Source organism: Clupea harengus, chromosome 7 (genome assembly GCF_900700415.2).
Source record: "Clupea harengus chromosome 7, Ch_v2.0.2, whole genome shotgun sequence".
In the NCBI taxonomy this organism is placed as follows: Eukaryota; Metazoa; Chordata; class Actinopteri; order Clupeiformes; family Clupeidae; genus Clupea; species Clupea harengus.
In genome coordinates this window covers 78,545-103,679 of record NC_045158.1, presented here as the reverse complement: position 1 = coordinate 103,679, position 25,135 = coordinate 78,545, and the positions used below count along the sequence as shown (strand labels likewise).

Sequence of the window (25,135 nt, the reverse complement as noted above, 5' to 3'; positions counted from 1 at the left end):
TTTGTGTGGGCTTTGAAGGCCATTTGACCTTTTGTAAGAGAACTGACATTAAAGGGGACATATGAAAATATCACCTTTTTTTTTGTGCTTCTACACATTGATTTGGGTATCTGGCATGTTTACCAACCCAGTCAGTTTGTTACGGTTTCTCTGTGTCAGAAAAGATTCTCTTCAGCGAGCACTTGGAATTGGACGACTGCCCCTGAGACATGTAGGGAGTCTCTCTGCATGGCCTTGTCCCGTCCCGTCCCCCCCCCCCCCCGGTGCAGTTTTGTTCTTGCAAGCATTGGATACGTTTGCTAGCTCCATGAAGTGAACTCGGTACTCTGAACAGAGCAGCATACATCCTTCCAATGATGGACAGTTCACTTCACTTGGTCCCCGGGCGCTTCAAGCTGCCCACTGCTCCTGGGGGGTCCTGGAGGAGGGACGTTCCAGGATGGGAAAAGGCAGAGAATAAATTTGCCGCGACCTCAGGCCTGCGTGTGTGTATGTCCTGTGTTGCCTACATACATTCACGTGTGTGTTCCAGTGTGTCGTGTGTGCCATTAAAAAAAAAAAAAACACAATTATTATTATGCACTGACCATTTTTCATCTGACTGTTTTGCCAACCTGTGCCAATGTACTGCTGGCACAATGGTGATCATGCTTAGTGCAGACGTTGTGTGGCATCTGAGGGAAGCAGGTGTGTTGCTCAGGCCCCTCATTGTCCTCATTGGCTGTGGAGGGTAGCAGACTAATCCTCTGGGTGTTGTGTCACAAAAAATCAAAAGCAGATAACTTTGTTGCCTACAAAGGAGATTTAAGCGTCAATATCTATATATTTCCTTAAAGTTTTCATAAGGATTTCATTTCACTGCCACATATTGGATCGGCCACTAAACTGGACAGGAACAGACTCCAACGGACAGTCAGGTCTGCAGAAAGGATTATTGGTGCCGACCTGCCCACCATCCAGGACCTGTACACCTCCAGAGCCAGGAAACGGGCAGGGAAAATCATTGCAGACCCCTCACACCCTGGACATAATCTGTTCCAACTCCTCCCCTCTGGCAGGCGCTACAGATCTCTGTACACCAAAACCACCAGACACAGGAACAGTTTTTTCCCCCTTGCCGTCACTCAAATGAACAGTTGACAAATTATTAAATTTTATTATTATATTTATTTATTGTATCCTAAACGGTTGTGTCAGCAGCATTTTGAGAGTGGGGGGGACACATTTTGGCGGGGGGTCTGGGGGTTCTCCCCCTGAACATTTTGAAAGATGTAGATGCAATTCCCCGCATTCTGGTGCATTTACCATGTTTTTAGATAAAAATTGATCTTTCTCTTTCATTGTTTTTCCTTGGAGTCGGCATGGTCTGCAATTACTGTCTACTATTATGTTCTGGTAGACTGGGTAAACCCAGCCCGATCTGCAATCTTAAATAAGATTAAGCTTGGTCTGGTGATAGCCAGGATAATGTTGACACTGACAACTTTGGCACTTTATTCTCCATTTAATGAGAACAAAATATTTAAAAGGAGGATTTAAAAAGTCGTTAGAAAACTAGCATGTTAGCTAACGTTAACTCCAGATTAGCTCACGGTTGTTAAAAAATAAACCACCTTCATTTTTTTTGTGTAGCTACTTGAAAAAAACATCCTGGTCATCGTTTTCTGCCTGAAACAGACGCCTAGGTCTGAACACGGCCAAAAGCACAACATATTTCAGTCCCAGAATAAGAAATCAACAAATGCTGTTCCACTTGTAATGGGTAAATAAAGTATGGTATTGCCTAGTGCTAGTTGTAGGTAAATAGCTTGCTTATCTAGCTATAATCATAATGTTTGCAGAAGGATCTTTGTGTGTGCTATTATAGCCAGAGAATGTCTCATACTTTCCTCTTCCTCGAAAAAAACCTCTTTTAATCTCGTCTCTGGAACAGTTAGCGCAACGCTTCAATCAAAGAGTATAGGAGTTGAATCTGGTGCGTGATGTGTAGGGAACCAGGAAAACGCGGAGTGGATTTCTATTGCTATGGGTATTCCCCCTACTGATAAAGTGGAACGGATTTGATTGTGAATCAATGGAAAGAACGCTGGACTAGTAGACCAGTCATGCACTAATATTTTGATGGCAAATGTGGGGGGGTCCAAACGACTTTTTTTTTAAAAGTGAGGGGGACGTGACCCCCCCCAGTTATATTGTGGCGACGCCCATGGGTTGTGTTATACTGCATATTTTCAGTTTAAGTACATTGAGAGCAACCAAACCCAGAACAAATTCCTTGTATGTGAAAATGTACTTGGCCAATAAACATGATTCTGATTCTGATATCAAGGATGCACAATTTGATGTTTTTTCAGTCACCACAATTTGAAGTACATCAGAAGGCAATTACTGTAGGCCAATTCTATGCATTGTATTGCCTACCTTTCCACTCTCAGTCTCAGGCAGGTGGAATGACTCATGTCATGTTCAAATACATTTTCTCTTGTGGATAAATTTTTAGAATTTTTTTGGAGAAACAAATAACTCTTTTCAGCTGAACATGACTTCTAGGCTCTTCGTATTTAAAAAAGGCATTTTCAGCTTTTTTTCATTATGGTTTGTATGTTCCCACCGTTTATTGTACCTTTGGTATCACATGCAATTTGTTAAATGAGCGTTTTTTTCTTAATTTTTCGTCCTTGTATAATTGAAAACTAATAAATAAGACTTTTATTTCGAAAACTATTCGAATGGTGGCCATATTGAAATGTTCCTTATTGTCGCTGGTTACACGCTGCTGCAGTGAAGTCGGCACACACCACCTGTTCCGTATCTCGGTCTGTCAACTCTTTTTTCATTCTACCACGTGGACTTAAACTGGAGAGCTGAAGTCTGTTTTCCCCTAGCATCTGATTACCGGTAACGTGAAATTGATCAACGTCAAGTGTTTTGGAGTATGATAAGCACCCTGACGTATTCCTATGAATTTATGCTTATTTCGCCTATTAGCTAAGTTAGCTATCACTAGTGAACTTAACGGAACTTATAGCTATTTTGCTAGCTAACTTTGCTACATTTCCAAGCACTAATGTATGTATCAAGCGCTACTGAGATGCAAGTTCAGATAGCCCCGTTATTACGAAGGTAGTTATCTTTAGTTAGTTAGATACCGGTACCACATGTAGGTTATCGTACGTTCCATGGGATGGTCCAGGCTGTGTAATCAATTTCAGAACGTTGATGTTTAGATATAGGAGAGATACGTTATTATCTCATTTTGCATTAACGTAAAGCTCTAATAGTTATCAAGCTATCAATTTCATTCAGGTGTTAATAAATACATATTGTCACTTCATAGCCTGTTCCCGGGCACAACTGCGAGAAAGGATGGCTGCACCCAATGCCGGAGATTCTAAGACGCAGACTGTAGATGGGGCTGGAAGGGGTGCTCCGAGGGGGCGAAGGTTGCCTGCTTCTCTCTCCCCTGGTCGCCTGCCATCCATGCGCTCCAGGGACCTGACGCTGGGAGGGGTGAAAAAGGTAAATACTTGAGTAGTCTGAGAGAGGATTCAGGCAACTCTCATGTGCTCTGAACAGTTCAATAGTGTGTAAGTAGTAGTGTGCGCATTCATGCGGTCATGCTAAAGCCAAATACCAATTTTGAACCCTATTGTATTTGTGCTGATTAGACCATATCTTGTATTTTTTTCCTTAGATGTGATGTGGAGCAAAGGCAGCAAAATGTCCCACACATACCAAATCAATGATTCCAAATTGGGCTTTAACTCTAAGATTGCTATATCTCAAGCTACAAATTGGAAATGTTGTGTGCTAATAGATTGATCATATTTACTAACATATCTTAAAGTACCAATTAGAAGTGTCAATCAAATTTCAGCTGTCAATATTTGCAAGTGTGAAAGGTTGATCTTTTAAATTGGTACATCTTCAATTTTTAAAGCTATGTGCCCATACATTTTTAGGCCATGGTCAGTAGTAACTTCATGGCCAATAAATTGCAGAAACTTAACAGTCTATACATGCAGACATTCTGTGGACATATGCCACATTGTGTCCAATTCTGTTGACTGGGCACCTGAATAGATACATTGCAGTATCTCAAACTGCTCAACATACAACATTAAAAAATGTTGTGCTTTTACTTGAACACAGTTGATAGCATTTCCAATCTTCCACTTGTCGTCTTTCACCTGATGAGCCTGTCAAATGGCTCAGAATTCTGCTATTTGATATGCTTGGACAAGCTGCACAAAACCAAATCACTCCCATACTCTTTGAACACACGCTAGAGAATGGAAATCTAGGCTACACAATTTATATTTGGTCAGACTTTACTTTTGCCCACATTTCCTAAAGTGTCAGTTGGCTCGCTCAGCGGAAATGGCCAGTCAAATTTTTGATAGTTGACTGTGAATGGCCAATTGTGTTTGTTCTTATTCGTCTTTTTAGGTGTCCAAGCAATTAAGCTGCTGGAACATCATTTGGAGTAGATACATAAAACTGTGTTTTGCTGTCATTATTAGATGCATTAACTGTATTTTGTTCAGATTATTCTCTTCATTATTGTTTTCCTGACTTAAAAGTGTCTAGGCAGCAAATACCTTAAGTCGCACATGAAACATGTTGGCTTTAGATTCCAAATTTGTTAAATCACACATTTGTCCGATGGCACATGTGTGCAATCAGGCGTCCACATTGACATTGTGGTTCTGATCTTGAGAACCATATGGGGTGTTTCCACCCCCAAAATGTTCCTTCTATTTTCACATTTCTGAGAAACTTTCTTCATCAAACTCCTCCTAGGCTGCTGGTCTGGTTCTCACAAAATGTGAAGTAGAGTGAGGTGATTTTAATAACAAGGAAGTAACTTTGAGAAACACTCAAAGCCATTTAATTACTTTTTATGTTTCTTAAGGACACTTTTCTTTATTTTACTGAGGTGAATCACGCACATTCTTTTGTTATTCCACAGAAAACCTTCACACCTAACATCATTGGACGAAAGGTCAAGGAAGAGTAAGTCAGAATTTTCACTATTGCATATTGCTTGAAAATATATGGTTCTCAGTACTATGCTTGAAAATATATGGTTCTCAGTACTATGCTTGAAAATATATGGTTCTCAGTACTATGGATGAAAATATATGGTTCTCAGTACTATGCTTGAAAATATATGGTTCTCAGTACTATGGATGAAAATATATGGTTCTCAGTACTATGCTTGAAAATATATGGTTCTCAGTACTATGGATGAAAATATATGGTTCTCAGTACTATGCTTGAAAATATATGGTTCTCAGTACTATGGATGAAAATATATGGTTCTCAGTACTATGCTTGAAAATATATGGTTCTCAGTACTATGCTTGAAAATATATGGTTCTCAGTACTATGCTTGAAAATATATGGTTCTCAGTACTATGCTTGAAAATATATGGTTCTCAGTACTATGCTTGGAAATATATGGTTCTCAGTACTATGGATGAAAATATATGGTTCTCAGTACTATGCTTGAAAATATATGGTTCTCAGTACTATGCTTGAAAATATATGGTTCTCAGTTCTATGCTTGAAAATATATGGTTCTCAGTTCTATGCTTGAAAATATATGGTTCTCAGTACTATGCTTGAAAATATATGGTTCTCAGTACTATGCTTGAAAATATATGGTTCTCAGTTCTATGCTTGAAAATATATGGTTCTCAGTACTATGCTTGAAAATATATGGTTCTCAGTACTATGGATGCAAATATATGGTTCTCAGTTCTATGCTTGAAAATATATGGTTCTCAGTACTATGCTTGAAAATATATGGTTCTCAGTACTATGCTTGAAAATATATGGTTCTCAGTTCTATGGATGAAACGGTTTCACAGTAAACCACAGTCAAATTCCTGACACTTAATTATGACATTTCAAATTTTCATTACAATCATGGTTGATTTGAAAAACTCTTGTTAAATACGGTCCAGCCTCAACCAAAGTTAGCAACAGTCTCCCAGACTGTGCTCTGTGGTCAGTGGACAGTGAACAGTGAAGAGTGGTCATATTTTGAGTGCTGAGGGAAATTCTAGCCACAGACATATATGACCCTAGCAATGCAGTAATCCTGCTGCATGTGTTTAGCAAACGTATCTGTAACTAGCTGGCTATATGCCCAACCAAACACAGCTTGACTTAATGATAATAAATGACCTCACCTTTTATATGGTCCACTGAAGGTTATCAACACAGTCCACTGTTATTTCAGTTATAAAGCATAATGTATGCTAGACATGATGAACAAGAGAATGGCTAGAGATTAAACTGTCCAGAGTTGTCAGTGTCATCACACCTTTTCATAAGTGCAGCAACACTTGTGATGGTAGCAACAATGAGAAAGCCCTCACACTTTAGCGGAGCACTCACTGATTTTGCAAATGTCTTCATGTGGTTAATGCCTGTTATGTCGTGTCATGTCGCAGGAACTGGATTTGTATGTTTTTGACAAAGACTTTGGTAAATCCAAGTTTTGTCCATTAGATTGTCAATTTTATAGTACACCCAGGCCATCTGGCTGTGGCAGAGGTCTTACAACTGTTTTTAACCATTAACTGGCACATCTTGAAGTCCTACTTCTGAAAGTTGATCTGTCAGACTCAAAACGATGGCTCTGTGCTCGGGTCTACAGGCCTCACGAAGCTATCAAAACTATCATAGTAGAGTTAAACGGACCTCCTGGGTACTCTCCTTCCGAGTGTGGACAGAATTGGAATTGTTGGTGACTTTAACATTCATGTTTGCTGTCCAGTAAGTGTTTCAATCAAACATGGGCATACGCATGACTTTTGAGTTGAAGTTTTGTCACATGGTTTTACTTTTTGTAATATCTGATGGATTTCGGATCATTTACGATTGTTTTAAATGTTTGTCTACCTCACCTAACAGATAAGGGTCTCTACTCTCTTTTGCCTTATACATACCTGTTCCTCAGTTGTACTGTCAGGTGTTGATGAGCTTGTTGCTTTTGTTTTAATTCTATGTGTACCTCAGTCCTAATTAACTCTGCCAATGCATTTCACTGTTGCCTAATGCCTAACACTCTTGGCTCTAATCTCAACATATTTCAATACAAAACACCGCTGGCCAAAATGAACACGATGTTTATTTACCATCAAATTCAGATTGGATGATCATTAAAACCAGTTAATTGCAAGGAACTATTGGCGTATTATGCAAGGAACAATTAGGATGCTGAACAAGCTATGGTGTGTTTTAAACACAGACTAACAGTATTGTTAGTTATGTAAACAATTAAGACTGTCATTCTGTGTAACTGTCAATTAAGACTAGGTAACAGTGAACTATGCCTATCCTGTTAGCTGGCTTATATTAGAGTAACGTCTTCAGGCTACCTGTGATAAGGATAGCTGAATGAACTTCTGTTCCATTATATGACCGTTGTATGCAAGAGAGGAGTTTGACTAGTCTGTTTATTAGGGGTGGGAATCTCTTGGCACCTCACGATTCGATTCCGATTCAGAGGTCAACGATTCGATTCTAAACCGATTATCGATTCTAAACAGATTTTCGATTATCAATTCTAAACCGATAAAACGATTATTGATGCATGTCGATTTTTAAAACATTTGAGTTACTCAGTCTCAAATTACTTCCTACTTTGTGTTTGATAATTAAAGAAAATCAATGGATGAATTACCTTCTCTATTTTTTTTATTAGAGAAAAAGCTTTTCCTCATCACAATTATGACTTTCAATGAACAATGCAATAATCGATGCAGCTTGCATTTCAACACAAAATGGATGTGTAAAAAACACATTTTCTGAAAAGAGACAGAATCGTTCTAGAGAGAATCGAGAGAAATCGAAGAATCGATTTTTTTTTTTTTTCCCACCCCTACTGTTTACGTTATGAAGGATACGCATTCTTTGAGAGTTACTTGTATGGTACACAAGTGGGGTGTTAGTCAGACAGGACAAAACTGAACGACAACAAAAACAACCGTTCCCTTTCTAAAAAGTTTTGTTAGATTTTGTTCAACAAATCAGTGACAAAGACGAACAAACTTCACAAGTAGGTGATCGTCATGCTCTTTATTGAGTTGTTTCTACATCCACAGGAGAGCATTGCAGTAATCTGGTCACGTCATAATAAAAGCGTGGAGTTTTTCTACATCTTGGAGGGATAGGACTTTTCTAAGTAGGAGGTCTTGGTTGATGATTACCCCGAGGTTTTTGATACTAGTGTTGGATTTGAATGAAATGCCATCGATTGTGGGTAGATGGTGTCATTCTCAATTGTTTAGGGCCTACCAGAATAACCTCAGTTTTATCCGAGTAAAGGAGTAGGAAGTTGGTAGCCATCTAAGATTTTACATCTTCTAGGCAGACTTTTATCTTGGGTCAATTTCATCGGGTTTCATGGATAGGTAAAGTTGGGTGTCATCAGCATAGCAGTGGAAGTTAATGCCATGTTTACTTATGACAGCACCTAAGGGTAGTGTGTACAAGGAGATGAGCAGTGGTCCAAGGACCGAGCCTTGGGGAACACCTCAAGTTACTCTGGTGCGATTGAAGCGTCTCTAATTAACTGAAAGTGGAAAACACGTGTTTTAAGCAGTTCTGTCTATTCAACGATTCCGACACCCAATTTCTCATTTTACTCGTTGCATTATTTAAGTGCTGATAAGATGAAGTACAAATCTGAATGGCTAGCTGAATCACATGTTTTCTGACCTAGACACCCCAAAATAAACTAATTAGGTTTTCTTATTTCAGCCTTTATGCCAGATACCCAAAGAGTTTATCCTGCTGGTTTAAGCACTACCTGTTTACTCTCCAGTGATGACTTTTAAAACTATTTTATTGAAAAAATTAAGAAAATCAGATAATTGATTCCAACAGCTGCTGACAAGGCTGTTATATGTTTAATGTTACCTCAGCTTATTCAAATGATCCAAAGTAATCACCCTCCCACCCACTGACCTAGTGTCTCATATGAAATCACCAACATGCCCTACAGATTTTATTCCATCGCACCTTTTAAAGGAGTGTTGTGGGTGGTAGTGTGCTCGACATCCTTAATAAATCATTGATTTCAGGAGTTGTTATTTTTTTTTTAAACATAAAGTGGGTGCCACCTTTGCTAAAGACGTCACCTAGATCCTGATTCACCCTCCAATTTTAGACTCTAGGCTCCTATTTACATCCTATTTTACATTTTTTTTTTTTTCATCAATTACATAGTTATTTGAATTACATGACATTTAAGGTGGATGTGTGAATTCTAGAATGATGTTGATATCGTGAAAACTGTGTGTGGAGTTCCCATGAGAACATAGTAAATAATAATAAGATGCATTTCCACAAGATAAGGCAAATGTGATTGTGCCCCAGCAGCGGTTGGTCTTTGCATACTGTAACCTATGCAGTTACTTGGAAACGAACACTACCCTACCCTACCCACAACCCTACGAAAGGAAGCCATATTGTAATGGTGGCCAGACAAGCAACACCATATCCTTTCCTAGTAGATCTAAGGAGAACGGTGTCTACCAACTTTGAATCCGAGGGGATTCTGAGCCAGTGGAGCCACTGGAGTTTAATAAAGGAATGCTTCCTAGTATCCGCTACCATTTTAATATCTGGACATCAGCAATGAATAATCACAATTCCTGCGACTCAACAAATTCAAGTGTTCACAAGTTATGCAGATGTTGTCCATATGGACATATTTGTCCATCTTCATGCACATTTGTACATGGACAGTCTTTGTAGGGGATCCATTTAGAGAGGACAGATATGTGGAATAATCAGTGTATGGCCGTATCTTATGTCCACTTTCCAACCCTCACCCCAAACTTTGTATCCTTTTCACCTGTTAGTTCTATGTAATGGTGACCATAGATTTCTCAATTGTATTTGACAGGCAGAAGGCTGATGGAGGACAAAGACGAGACAAGAAAGACTATGATAAGGGCCGTCAAAGAGACGGGCGTGGTAGAGGCCGTGGGCGTCCAGAAGTGATCCAGTCCCACTCCATCTTTGAGCAAGGCCCTGCGGAGTTGATGGCCAAAAGGAGAAGTAAGGACCGCATGAAAACTATAAAAGCATTGTTAGAGGCTGGCTGCTTTAAGTCTGCATGATAATGGGATGAATTTCAGTGGTTTATATATATTTTACATATAGGCATTTTTATTATACAGTGACTGTGTGTTTACACACTTCTACGATTATGGCCCCTTTCATATACAATAACATAGAAAAAAATGAACAAGAAAACATAAAGTTATTATTCTGTGCCTTATATAGTGAAAGCGTGACGTAAGTGTCAACTTCCTACACAATCATAGTAATTTATGTATGGAAACTATATGTAATTACTGTGATTGCATTGTTATGCTGATTGCTCAATCACACAGCATGCTAAATCACACTATTGATGTTAAATTGTGTGATGCAATCACAGTACTGTTCTTTCTTAAAGCAACATTATGTAACAATTTCACCTTAAAATTAGCTGCGGCTGGCTTTGATGACGCTCGAGAAACACCCAACTCTGGCCCAAGTCCCATCATCAACATTAAAAAAGAAAAGAGGGAGACTGAGGAAGAGACCAAGGAGATTCTACGCAAGTTGGAGAAAGATAATGTAAGCTTCTATTTGTGGTGTTCCCTTATTATGGAGTATTTGTCATAAATTCTGTAATTGCCATGCAACTTCAGAATACTGTCCACCCAGACTACCAGGCAAATATGGCCTATAACCCTAACCCTACCCTTTTCAATCAAAACATGGTCCTTTGGAAATTGTTAGATTCTACTTTTTTCCTTTCTTTTTTTTCTTGTTTTGCAGAATTTTTGTAGCTCTAGTGAAATTGCTATTTTTTGTTTGTTTGTTTTTGTAGCTCTAGTCGAAACAGTTTAGCAACAAGGCCATTGCTTTTCTCTGGGGCCCAGAAACAGCTGATGTGACACCCTCAACAAATATTCTTGATATTGACATTTTGTGCCTTTTTCATCAGCTAATCCTCTAAGTCCTGTAAGTGGCAGTAATACAACAGTTTGGCGTAACAGTTGAAGACAATGAAAACATTTCCATTCCACAGATGACTTTGGTTCTAGTCTTCGTGTCTAAGTCTAAGCGGTTGCATCATTGTTGGCGTGGCAGGAGGGCAAGGAGGGAGCCCCTCCTCTACAAGATAACCGTTTCCCATTTCAAATTGGCGAAAGACTTCTGTGATGATGATTTGAAGGAATTGTTAACCCTGGAGTCAGATATCCTACCCAAAAAATAGGACTGAAATGTTTCTGAAGTGCAGAAAACGATATCAAAGTCCTAATTATGCAAATCTCGCTTCTTGGCAGCCATTTTGGCAATGCCTCTGGGCAGCTATTTAGGGCAAACAAGATCAGGCTCCCATCTAAATGAATGGGGAAGAGATCAGGCTCCCATCTAAATGAATGGGGAAGAGATCAGGCTCCCATCTAAATGAATGGGAGAGATCAGGCTCCTATCTAAATTAATGGGAGAGATCAGGCTCCTATCTAAATGAATGGGGAAGACTCATAACTCCACATAGAATGGTCAAATGTAACATGGTTATTGCTGAAGTAATGGTGGAAATAAGCACAACGTTCAGACGTGAAACATCAGTTATGCATAAAAATGTGATTGGCTCTAGGCTGGACTTCCAGTCACTGATCCTCCTTCTTTCGGGTTGCAAATTCGCCACGTTCAACCCCATTTATTTTTCCATCAGTGATTTATCTCCTCCCTTTATATAGTCTCTGACTATATATGACTTTTTGCCATCATAACATGAAAACATCTTCAGAAACTTTTAATGGTCCACTTTCAAGTGTGCATAGTGACATTTAATATATATTTTAGGGTTATGCCAAGTGTGCATAGTGACATTTAATATATATTTTAGGGTTATGTCAAGTGTGTAAAAGCTACAGCAGAAAATGGCATTTGAGCAAGTAGAGCCATTTCTAAGATAATGTTCTGTTAAACCAGTGGTTGTTATTAGTTTGGTACAGAAGGCAGACATGCACCATCTGAGTGCTGGGACTCCTGTAACATGAACATGTTTGGATAGTTTTACAATGAACACAGAAGATGCAAAAATGATGGCTCAAAAGCACTTTTTTGCAACTTGGCTATCTAGTTTTTCAGTTGTTCCCTGGGATGACACTATGAGCATCGGTTTGGCAGCCTGTTTTGTATGTGGGAGCCTACATGATCTGAAATACAAACGTGCAAAGAAGACCATACTTCAGGTCTCAAACACGTCCAAATAGCGATCACCGAATGACCATACCCCTATCATATGGATAGCCCTCATTTGAATTACCATACCCCTATCATATGGATAGCCCTCATTTGAATAACCCTAACCCCTATCATATGAATAGCCCTCATACCCCTATCATATGGATAGCCCTCATTTGAATAACCCTAACCCCAATCATATGGATAGCCCTCATTTGAATAACCCTAACCCCAATCATATGGATAGCCCTCATTTGAATTATCATACCCCTATCATATGGATAGTCCTCATTTGAATAACCCTAACCCCTATCATATGAATAGCCTTCATACCCCTATCATATGGATAGCCCTCATACCCCTATCATATGGATAGCCCTCATTGGGTGGGTCGTTAGGAGCTGCTCCCTCACTCAGAGACTGAAATGTGATTTGAGTTCTATTCTCCTTAAAGAGTGCTTTCTTCTTTCAGTTCAGTTTCAAACATTATGTGTCTGTGGTGATTTAAGTGCGTGTAACTTGAAAACGTAAGAATTTGTCTTTATTCATATCTTCCCATTTTGAATAACATCTCTGCACACAGTTCCTGGATGACCCCCATCTGAAGAACGATGCAAAGAGCTGTCCTGTGCAACTTCCCCTGGCTGTGTCCGGCTGGGTCTTCAAGGAGGAGTTCAGAGAAGACAGTGATGAGGATGACAAGCATGAGAGTACTGAGGAACATTCTGGAAATCCAAGTACAGAAACTTCACCTCTTATTAATAGTGAGTGGAAAGACCTCAAGAAATGGATTCTTTATCTTAGTTGGATCTGAGTTTAATGATGACCCTTTCTTTGTTTTTCAGTTAAGCAGGAGCCAGATCTTATAGAAGTAAAGAAACAGGAGCCCTCTTACAGGCCTCCGCCCCTCCCTCAACCTGATGTGCTCTCAAAGCTTCTGGAGTCCTGGAATCAGCCCAAAGGGGTCGAGTTGTTTTTTATGCAACTTCCTGATTCACTTCCAGGGCAGCCACCAACAACTGATGTCAGACAAACCAAAACAGAGGTCCCGTCCGAGTGTGGTCAAGCAGTCCTCCAGAAGACAGAAACACCGGTGGGTATTACATGAGGGAGGACTCACACCCCAATGCCAGCCTCTTCACCCTGTTGCCGTCGGGTAGACGCCTCCGCAGTCTCAATTCAAGGACTGAGAGACTTAGGAGGAGTTTTTACCCACAGGCAGTGAGACACAATCTCAATTTTAGTTACACACTGTAGGTGAAACCGGGGTTGTTACATTAGTTTAATTAAATCAGTCTCATAAAATGTAATAATCATTACATTTAGTATTTAATATTTTATAATTAAATTACTAAAATAATGGGAAGCTCTAGTTGTACCACTATGCTACAGTCTAAGTATGGTATCGCAATACTAACGTACTACAGTCTCACTACAAAGTCTATAACACCTTATGAAACAACCAGATAAGTGAAGGCAATTGGAGTACTTGGTTGGCGGAAAATGGCTTTCAGTGGAATATTGGAACAACAACAGACAAGTCTAAATAAACAATTTATTAAAAGTAACAAACAGTAATTAATGGCTAATACTAATCACATAAACAACTGAGTATAAGAATGAAACAAGGCACAAAGTGGAGTTGGGAATTTGTCTGTTCAGGAATACAGAGGAGGTGGCATGAGAGCCTACTCTGTGTGTGTGCGTGTGCAGGTATGTGCGGTTACACGCTAAGTGGAGAAGGGGGAGTGAGAGGGAGGCTATGCGCAAGCGCACAGGCAATGGATGTTATGTGCGTGAGAAATAATGCGCATACGTCTTTGTTAGACGCCAACTAGATTGCGATGGCCAACGAATGCAAGTGCAGGTCCGAGGCCAGAGTTGCCTGTTTTAGGCGCCAATTTAAGTTGGAGGATGGGCAAAGAAAGCAAAGAATGCCTACAAAAAGGATGCTTGCCTCGAGGGCAAAATCCAGGCTATAGGCCTTTAACTCAATACAATATATTTACACAGCACTGAAATCACGATGTGTACGTGTATATGTTCAGATGGTGATTGAGGGAGTTAGAGAGAGAGGGATGGTGCATGCACGATCTAACAAATTAGCAAATTAAAAGAAAGCAAGATAATGTCACGGTCACAGACCGTGCAAACTGTGACTTGCAGATTGCGCATTTAAATCATAAATGAAATAAAACAACAATTCTTTCACACATAGATTAACACACATATAAGACTAATCTCTGCCCAGATGTCAGCCTTACTTGAAGAACGCCTTGCTTAGTGTTCAACAGTGTTTTACGGAATTCCACGTGAACAGCGCGGAACGCAGGTTCGGGGAAAATGTCCGTGTCCTTCTCAGCAGCTCGTCAGCTGAAACTCATGGAGGCCTTGTTGGACGTCCGATCGGTTCCGAAGGATGTAGAAGTTCTTTTCGAAAAGTTCAATACGAGTCGCCGTGCGTTGTCCTTTGTTCTTGTTCTGCAGTGAGGGTATCTCTTAAATGAATGGTATTCACTGTTGTAACCCACCGGCAGAGAGAGAGAGTTTTGATTTCAGCGCTGCTTTAAAGGGAAAAGTGCGTCACCTTTTTACAACCTTGTTTGCAGCCAATGCTGTCTCAATGAAATGTAGATAAGAAAGGTGATACGAGAATTTTGGGTAATGTAGTCTATGGTGGGACTACGCCTACAACACTAAGTTTTTTAATTCTTCCCTTTTTTTTTTTTTACTATTTTTTTGCACAGTTTGGAGCGTATACCCTTTTACATTTTACTACATGTTCGTTACGTGACAAATAAAGCACTTAAACTTGAATTTAGAGAAGTAATCAGCCACCTCTTCCAGTCAAGGGTCAATCAACTGATCGATATCATAACGCAGAATTTCTCACACTGAGGTTATGGCTAGGCCCAGTACAAGATTTCTTAATGGACTAGAACTCTGAGTTGTCTCTGACTGTACTTGTATGTGGGTGTATTAGGAGGCTGAGGAGGACGGGAGCTGTAATCTGTACTTGTATGTGGGTGTATTAGGAGGCTGAGGAGGACGGGAGCTGTAACCTGCGGGACCTGCAGGAGGGTCTGGTGGGGCGTGTGCTGGTCAGGAAGTCCGGTCGGGTGCAGTTTGTTCTTGGGAACGTGACCTTAGATGTGGATCTTGGAACCAGCAGCTCCTTCCTCCAGGTCTTTACTCATGAACACCATTCACACTAGTCTGTGTATATTTCATGTCTTTACTCATGTCTGTTTAGTAATTTAACATGAATCAATATGAATTAAGGAATGCAATAGGACATGATTGAGAGTGATGAATCCACGCTCTAATTATTTTTTAAAGTAAATAACACAAGCCATTTAGATCAATTAAGTATCCAACTAAATCATGTATTGCCAGATTATGAGTTTATTTAAAAGCAATTCCATAATCTTAACTTAAAAAACTTTAAATTTTAGCTTTGCCTTTCAGGGTTAAAGAACAGGCAAGTCATCACCGTAGAAAAAGGAAACCAGAGCAGGCAGCTGTCTCTCCATTGATATACAATACAAACATGCCCTCATTCAATTCTCAAACTCATACGGATGTCTATGATGAATTCAGTATCACACAGGCTGACATCATTTTTTGGGACAGTGGTTGACCGTTTTAACAATTCACACTTGTTGCTGTCATTGTTTTCATAGTCAATTCATAGTTCATGAATGTTCAATGCAATGTTTGCATACTGAATTGTAAAGCTTACCTTCCCTTACTTTCTTGTACTTGTATCTTAATCACCTCCTGTTTTCGTCTTTCAGGAGCTGGTGTCAGTGGGCATTGAGGGCCGGAGTGGAACCATGTCTGTCTTGGGGCACATCAAGCATAAACTCGTCTGTTCCCCTGATTTCCAAGCCCTTCTGGAAAACAAGGCATGAGGAAACATTTGTCAGAGGCTGCAAACAAGACAGTTCAGCATTGTATTAAAACATTATTATGAGTGTTTTTGTTTGAATAAAATGCTTGTAAATACACATCAGCTGTAATGCAGTGGCAGTAAAACTTAGCTGAACTGTTTAAATTCCTGTGATGTACCATCATGCATAATGTATATATGCATATATGAAGTTTGAGATATGTGTGTGTGTGTATATACAATATAATTTTAACTTGTAATGTCACAATTTATTTTCACAGACCATTTAATCCAGTCAAATATAACTGGTTTGGGCTTCAAATCTAGTTCTGTTGGCATATGCTGTATGCATTTTATTTTGGCCTTTACTAGTAGGCACAATCATAATCTTGTCCTAGTTTTGCGTGCAGGTTTTTGTCTTTACTGTCTGTTGTCTGACTGCAGACTACTTAAAAACGAACTTTTTTTCAGGTTTGTCATTAGAAATGTGTAGGACAATTTTCTCACATAATGGTTGGGTATACAGGTGAGCTTACAATTGCTAATAAAAAAGAATATTATTTGCTAATAGCCTACATGAAAGTTAGAGTTAGGATTTTTTAAACTTGCAGAAGGCCCTGACTGCCTTACCTTTTTGTGAAACTCAATATTGTATTACAAAAATCACCATTAGGCATCACCTGGATTATATATAGGTCCAGTAGCCAAATATTTTGAATAAAAGATGAAAAATAAGTATACAGACAACATTTGGTATGGCAAGGGTTTTTATGCTGTATATGGAGTTTGTTTTATTGTGTGATTCTTCAAAATAAACATCACAAGAATGTTGGTGGAATATATGGCGTGTATTTATTCAGTCGAGGTCAAGGAAAAATGGTCAGGAAAAGTAGATAGAATAGTCCATCCTATCGTCTTTTCCATCGAGGTGAAGGAAGTGGATAACATCATGTGGATAACATCATGAGATTAAGGGAAGATGTAAGTAGATCAGTAGTTTTGTATTGATGGGGGGTGTAGTAGGCACATTGATGATTTACATTAGGAGATCAGGGAAGTGAGTTCATGGGTGTGAAGGATTCTATGAGTCATGGTGATTCTAGGAGTGCACCAGGTTGTGTTACAGAGGTAGTCATGGTGATTCTAGGAGTGCACCAGGTTGTGGGGGTGTCGGAGGTAGTCATGGTGATTCTAGGAGTGTACCAGGTTGTGGGGGTGGTGTCTGGCGCATGGGGTTGTGTTGATACCAGAGACGTTATAGTGAGATTGACAGGTCAACAAACCAATCACGCCACTAGTAAGCTGTTAGTCAGTAGCAGTAGTAGCAGGCTAACATTAGATAGGTAACAGAGACACCGAACAGACTTATTTTTCAGTTACAATAAAGGGGTTTTTACATTGTACAGTGTCTATTTCTCGGTAACTTTTAAAAAATCTAAGCAAAAAAAAGTCAAACAAACAACATTTAGGTACAAATACGACCATCCTACGGAGTTTGGTCCGCCATCTTTTTTTTGAGCGTCCCGCTTTTCAGACGTGAGCATAAACGCAAACTGATTGGCTAGCGCCTGTGCTGTCAGTTATGCATGAAAGGCTATTTGATTGGCTGATGCATGTGTTGCCTCTCGAAAAGTTGAACATTGTTCAACTCCTGCAGCAAGCAACGCATGAAACGCAACGCAACGGAACCCAACGATCAACGCATTCCAACGCGTACGTGTGAGTCCAGTGTTACTCTGATGCAGACTCAGGAGGATTGGTACAGCCTGGTGAGTGGCGCAAAGTGGTGTAGGACCTGTAAATCCATCACAGATACCCAGGAGCCGTTCCACCAGAGCTGCTATGGGTGTGAGGAATGAATTGATGCAATTCTTTCCGACGCCGGAAGGAGCGCTTCCATGGCATCATGTCAGCCACAGTCTCGCCAAATCTTGAATACTCATCCGTGTCCACCATCTTCTTATGCAAGTCCAGCCTGCGCTCTTCCAGCCGTGCAATCTGCCAGTCGTCCTGCTCCCTCTGCCTTTTTTTCTGGCCCGTGCGGTACAGAGGACATGGCGGCATCATGGAGGCTGGAGGGGTGGACAGAGCAAGTAAACTGGGAAGCGGAGAAGCTGAGGTGGATGGCTGGACAGAGGCCTCGGGTGAAGAGATGGAGGAGAGTCTCCGTATGCCGAAGTCAGTCAAAATTCATTGAGGCTTGATGTGTTAAATTCTTTAGCCCTGTGGAAATATACAAAACAAACTGCAAAGCATAAATTGAGACCTGTTTAGTTGAAAGGTCACTCACCACGTCAAGGTACGTCAAGTTTTACATGTGCCCCACGGAAACTGCCTAGCGACCGTGTTCAATTGGCTCAGGCACCGAAATCTGCGTTGCATTTCGGTTCGGGTAGGTACCGGTTGTATTGGAACCCAACCCTATTCATGACACGCACACAAACCCACGCCAGGTGCACTGACACAGCTGTGCTTTAGCGTCCACAGAACAACTCTATAAATTTGATTTTTAAAGCCAAGGACAAAATGTATGTGTGTAGTAGGCTACACTGTAGACAATAATAAACCAATAATGTAAATGTATACATATTTCCATTTATTCAAAAGCAAAAACAAGGCTAAATAGCCAGGGAATGACCATTATAGGTTACTCAAAAACCCAAACACAAGAAGGCAGGCAGTCAGATATACAGTGCAACATCCTCAGGGTGGAAAGCATTTGAATTAGCTTACATACAAACAAGCTATTTAAAAAACAATTTTACAATAATGGAGCCATGTTGAGTGTTGGCAGCCGCGGCCTAACATAGAACAAACATGTGACTCACCATCACCATCATCACATCAGTGATATTAAAAGGCCCGTTTTCTGCTTCTCAGTGCAAACTCATCAATGAGCTCTTCAAAGTCCAGTTGGCGCAGTATGTCATGCTCTATTGACATTAAAGTCAAATTGTTCAGTCTGTCCTCGCACATTGATGTCCTCAGTCTATGCTTAATAATTCCTAATTTGGAGAATGACCTCTCCCCACTGGCATTACTAACGGGTAGGGATGCACCGATACCACTTTTTTACAAACCGATACGAGTATGAGTATTTTTATTTGTGTACTTGCCGATACCGAGTACCGATACCGATACTTCTTAGATTTGGTCTCCATGAAAGTGCAATTAATTTGGAGGCAGATTTTATTTTATCCTCTGCAGATTATGTCAAGCCTATAGTACAAAATTAACAGAAGGCTATCCCAAGCCAAAAATAAACAGAGCTTTCTGGTTTTAAACACACAAAAAAGCCTTCAAACAGACAATATCATCACGAGACAAAATGCAAATATAACCAGATAAAGGCAATTCAATTTGCTGCATAGTTAACAACACAGTCTGCTTAACAAAAAGTGAACAGAACTATTACTAGATTAGCACAAGAGCACATTTCAGTTACAAAAGGATCAGAATAATCTCCTGCTCAAGTACACAAACAATCACATGTGGCACAGTCTTTCTCTCTACCTCTCTCTCTGTGTGTGCGTGCGCGTTTTTTTCTTTTGCAAGACGTCAGTTAAGATTGGTTGCTTCGGTCTTGTGCCACTAGCATCAGTGAACTCTGTGTACTAAGCACTATGGTGTGTCTTCAGATGTTTAATCAAATTGCTTGTGTTAAACAAAGTACTTTCCTTTCCGCCCCTCCACACCGTAGCAGTGCAGATCTTACACTGTGCCTTACTCCTGTCGTCGTCATTTATCTTAAAATGAGCCCAAATCGCGGTTAAGGCAGCTCAACGGAATTGCTAATCGCTAACGAGATGCTAGCAGCTAAATTTAGCGAAACCTGTATACTGAAATACTTTGACACTATGACACAGTCAAACATCAAGCAAATGCAACACAAGACGGCAAATAAGCTACTTACTAGTCTGGCAGAGAGTGGTAGGACAGGTAGGACAATAAATCACATTTTGTGTCAGCATAGCCCGGCCAGTTTGATGCAGTGAAATACTGATGAGTGGTATCGGTGCTTGGTATCGGCCATTCAAAACGAGTACGAGTACGAGTATTTTAACGAAGTATCGGCACCGATACCGATACTGGTATCGGTATCGGTGCATCCCTACTAACGGGCAATGTAAGGTAAATCCTCAGCGCTATGTCCACATTTGGGTAAACACTTTGGAGATGCCTCTCCCGTATTAATGAAAGTAGGTTTCTCGGTGTTGTTGGGTCAGTTAGAGCAACTCGGGAGAAATTCACGTCGTCGGGAAAGTCATCCGCTGGATCTGCGTTGTATTTGGTCTGCAATCTGACACTTTGTTCACGTATTTCACTGAGGGAGAGTTTTTCAAGTCGAGTAAGAAATCCAAAGTATTTGCAGGTTTCTTTATAGACTGCATGTGCTTTCTTTGACCGGACATTTTCGCGCATTATTTTTGTTTTCACTCTGAATTTTTCTAACGTTATGCGCGGTCCCTCACTCGACATCGGGCAACCTGAGGCCCCCTAGTGGCGAGGCCCAGGGCTGCAGCCCCTAAAGCCCATTGTCTTAATCCGGCCCTGCATACTGTATATAGAACATGCAGGGCAACGGCAGAGAAAAACATGCAAAATCATGCAACACTGCAATACAACATAAACATAAAGTAAACATAAACATGTTAGTATATGACATGCCCTATATTGCCCTGCTTTAGGGGAACGCCAGAGCTATCTGTGAGTGCTGCCACCCCCTTCTCTGACACGGCGAGTACCCTATATGGTCCCATCTATGAGCTATGCTAACCTTTCCGACCGACTTTACGCATGTTGGCCTTGAGGCCTTCATCGCCCTCCTCTATGTGGAAAGACTTTACGTTCCTCCTCTTTCTACTCTCAAACTCCTTCTGCCTCTGCTTGGCCGCAGAGATGTTCTCAAAATGTTTAGCATTGACAGCTGCCACATCATTGACACGCTGTTCTCTGAACGCCATAAAATATACCCTTGTTGAGATAATTTACAAACTCCCGACCACGATCTGTAATGATCTTCTCAACAAGTCCAAAGTCTAAAAGAGCGCCTACAACCTTCTTCGACACCTCAGAACCAGTTTTGTTACAAAGGCGCTTTGCTATAACCCACTTTGTGAACAGGTCCGTAATGGTCATTACATACTTCCTCCCCTTTGCGGAAGTAGGAGGTAGTCCTATTAAATCAATGCCCAGAGCAGTCCACGGCTGGGACACTTCAATTGGTCTCAACACTGGGGCCACTGTTTTAATTTTAACGCATCGCTGACATTGAGGACATTCTGCGACCCATTTACTGGTGTCCCTCCTAAGGTTGCCCCAAAAGTCAACCAAAAGTTGTGCCACTACCTTTGTAGTGGTGGTCTGGATGCCGTAATGACCACCTGTTGCAGGATTGTCATGGCAACCGCATCTCCCTCCCTTTTCCCTTTTCCCTTTTCCCAGCGCGATACGGCGAAATGGATGATAAAAAGCTTCTGAATAGAGAGTTTACTTTTAAAAGTTGTGTTGTGCAAAAGAAGCGAGCTTCACTGTTGTCTGAAAATGTCAACAGACTTGTCTGTTTGAGTAGCTGGCTGAAAGCAAAGAAGTAGTAGGCTTACCTTTTATTGGTTACCTAACTGTTACGGTTCATTGTTTCTGAAATAAGAGGCCTGACTGCTATGTTCCCAGCAAACTTGAAAAAAAGAAAATATTAAGCCATGGTTTAACTGCACTATAGGCTGAGTCCTTGTTTACCTGAAATGTGCACTTTATAATTTTATTTTGTACCGCCCTGTTTGACAATGTTGTTTTTCAATAAAATAAAACATTTGCATAAAGCAAGCCAATCCACTTTTCCATGTTGATAAGAGTATTAAAATGAAAAAAAAAATGATGGAAAAAATAAATGAAGGGACATTTAGAATAGATAAAAATGTGCGATTAATTGCGATTAATTTTGAGTTAACTATGACAAATGCGATTAATCGTGATTAAATATTTTAATCGTTTGACAGCACTAATAACACAATAAAACAATTAAATTCAATTAAATTAAATGTATATAGCGCCATAACAATACAATTAACAGAACAGTCAATCTAGCTACAACTAGCTACAATGCACAGATCACAAGAGACTGACAGTTGGCTGGCTAGTCATGTCAAGGCTATTCACCTCAGGCAAAAAAAGATGAATTATTCAACTGCAAAGTAATAAAAAGGCTTAGGTGGGCACTTACCTTTACAGGAGGTCGTACGTGTTAAGTTGAGGTTGAAGTTGAAGTAAAGGCTGAAATATGCTTCTACGACTGTGTTAAGTCTAATTTATGGTCCTCCGTTTCAGCCAGGGGCAGACTGGGGAAAAAATTGGCCCGGGAGCAATGGCTTGTATAGAATAGTTTCATGTTTGTAACCGCCGCCACGCCCCCTCCCCCCCGCACACGTATTCTACCTATAACACTAGAAACTGTGAAATTGTCAAGGTGGATCACTAACCGCCGCGGCCACGCCCCCTCCCCCCGCGCACATATTCTGCCTTCAGACTATTTAGATTGACGTAAATATGTCTATGGTTCACGACTACAGGCCCCCAAGACCCACGGGCCCAATCGCACCTGCTGCACCTCATATAGTTATGCCCCGTCGGCCCACCGGGGATTTCCCTGGTATCCCAGATTGCCAGTCCGCCCCTGGTTTCAGCAGACACGTAGAGCCCTCTCCGTCATTGCACACCCTCTCCGAGCAACTCTCTGTGGCCTGACTTGCACCTCCCAAATTTTTTAACTATCCGTCGAAATGACGGAGAGCCCATGGAGACTGAAGGGCTGTGATTGGTCCAACCCATGCTGTTAACCTTGTGGATAGTAGCATGCTAACATTAGATAGCTGGCTCAGACACCTCGCAAATCCCCTCAGACGTATTTTTCAGTTACAACAACAGGGTTTTTACATTGCACAGTGTCTATTTCTCGGTAACTTTAAAAAAATCCAAGCAAAAAAAAGTCAAACAAACAACTTGTATCGCTGTTGACCTTGTGGGTAGTAGCATGCTAACATTAGATAGCTGGCTCAGACACCTCGCAAATCCCCTCAGTCATATTTTTCTGGTACAATAACAGGGTTTTTACATTGCACAGTGTCTATTTCTCTGTAACTTAACTCTCGGTAAAGCAAAAAAAGTCAAACAAACAACTTTTATGTACAAATACGACCATCTACCGAGTTTGGTCCACCATCTTTTTTTGTATTGCTTTTGCGACACCCACCAACCGACGGAGAGCTATAAAGGTTCACTAGTCCGTCGAAGCAACTGAGTAGCCACACAGTAACGCAGTCGTAGAAGCATATTTCGGCATCTACTGTGTGGCCACGCAGTTTTTTCGACGCACTCGTGAACCTTTATAGCTCTCCGTCAGTTGGTGGGTGTCGCAAAGCAATTTCTTATCTAAATCTTATGACAGTTGTCAAGGATCCAGTTCTGTGTGTAAAGAACCAAGTTGTGAATGATGGTCCCTTTGCTTCTCTTTGTTATTTGCTTATTATCTGAGCAAATCTCCCAAGCCAGAGAGAGCTGGGGAAAAATAAGAGAATAATCCATGAACATTCCAGTCTCCAGTGTATGGATGTTTCAATTACCAACAACTATTTTTCTAAAGACGATCTGTACTGGTCATAAATATCACCGCCATATATAAATAAAGCATTCTGTGCGTGTTTCTGTAGCTCAACTGAGGGAGGGGGGGTGGCTAAGAATACTAGGGTCATGGGTTCAATCCCCCGATGCCACATGTGATGAGAAAAACACATGTACCTGTACCGCCCGTCTCTTAAGACATGACAAAAATGAAATGTGTTGAATGTGTTGTATGTGTAATTCTTTAACACCTCTCTGGTAAAGGCATCCCGAAAGAGCGAGATTCCAACTCACCTCCTTAGTCTTCAGCTTCAGTTGCTCCAGGTTTGTGTTAATGTTGTCAATGGCAGTGGAACTGTGGCACTGTGTCGGTGGTGAGTCGATGCATTCCAGGCTGGTTAGAGTGGCCTCCAGGTTCTTCACAAAAGATGTCTCTCAATCACACTGCAATGGCAGAGAGTGGGGTAAGCGCAACAAGAAGCGCTCAGCCTGTCTGTGTTTTGGATACTTCTGCCTTGGACTCTGTTTGACTATTGGATTTTTGACCTTTGCCTGCCTGTTGACTACGAGACTGTCTTTTGTCTTTGGATTGTTGCCTGAGAACTTTATTAAAACTAACTCTGAACCTTGAGCTGTAGGTCCTTCACTACTGAAAGCAGGGCTCTCAAGTTTTGAAGACAGGCAAGAGTGACATATCCCCCCCCTGACCACGCCCCCGGCCCACCCCCATTCCGCCCGCCCCGCCCCTGCCGTATGCCCACAGACCAGCCCCGCCCCCCCCCCCCATATTATTTTTAGTGTTTTGTTGTTAATAATTGCTCAGACTTGCAGAAAAGATTTGACACATGGCACTGACAATTCAACCAATTACAAAGTATGTATTCAATTTGGGGAGAGAGAGAGAGAGAGAGAGAGAGAAAGAGAATTATGTTTATTGTAGGTGTTTGTTGCCTTTTTGGACTCTTTTATCATTTTTGGTGTTGGTTCCCATTATATATGCCATAGTCATAGAATTGGATGTATTAATTGTGCTGGTTGACTTCAGTGCCTGCTGTTTGGGCTGATGCCCCTTACTGCCTATGTGCCTTGTCACATCCCGCACACCTGGATGGGCACACAAGGTCTCTTGGCGGCAGATAGTGCACCAGTAATATGAGCTGGTGCTTCCTACAGTAAATGGCCATTTAGAGGTCCATTCACTATTAAAAGAGGTCTTGTAGGGCTGCTCCTGGGACTTTTCTCTCTTTTGTTCTAGCCATCTCCTCCACTGTTTCTTCCACCATCTCTTCCACCGTCTCCTCCTCCTCCACCTGCACTGTCTCTTCCTCCTCCACCTGTACTGTCTCTTCC

General features: G+C 40.9%; 1 protein-coding gene across 1 annotated transcript; it reads left to right on the top strand.

Annotated features, from left to right (window-relative positions):
• The first annotated feature begins 2,724 nt into the window (after nt 1-2,724).
• polr3d (polymerase (RNA) III (DNA directed) polypeptide D) lies at nt 2,725-16,999 on the top strand. Its single transcript, XM_031570035.2, has 9 exons — nt 2,725-2,898; nt 3,338-3,519; nt 4,973-5,016; nt 9,929-10,083; nt 10,520-10,650; nt 12,860-13,040; nt 13,122-13,369; nt 15,312-15,461; nt 16,074-16,999. The coding sequence occupies exons 2-9, from the start codon at nt 3,367-3,369 to the stop codon at nt 16,188-16,190; spliced, it is 1,179 nt and encodes a 392-aa protein (XP_031425895.1). The 5' UTR covers nt 2,725-2,898; nt 3,338-3,366; the 3' UTR covers nt 16,191-16,999.
• Nucleotides 17,000-25,135: the final 8,136 nt, after the last annotated feature.

Coding starts and splice junctions, on each gene's coding strand:
- polr3d (XM_031570035.2), top strand. CDS start 3,367: ATGGCTGCACCCAATGCCGGAGATTCTAAGACGCAGACTGTAGATGGG. Junction 5,017..9,928: donor GGACGAAAGGTCAAGGAAGA/GTAAGTCAGAAT, acceptor TGTATTTGACAG/GCAGAAGGCTGATGGAGGAC. Junction 10,084..10,519: donor GTTGATGGCCAAAAGGAGAA/GTAAGGACCGCA, acceptor CCTTAAAATTAG/CTGCGGCTGGCTTTGATGAC.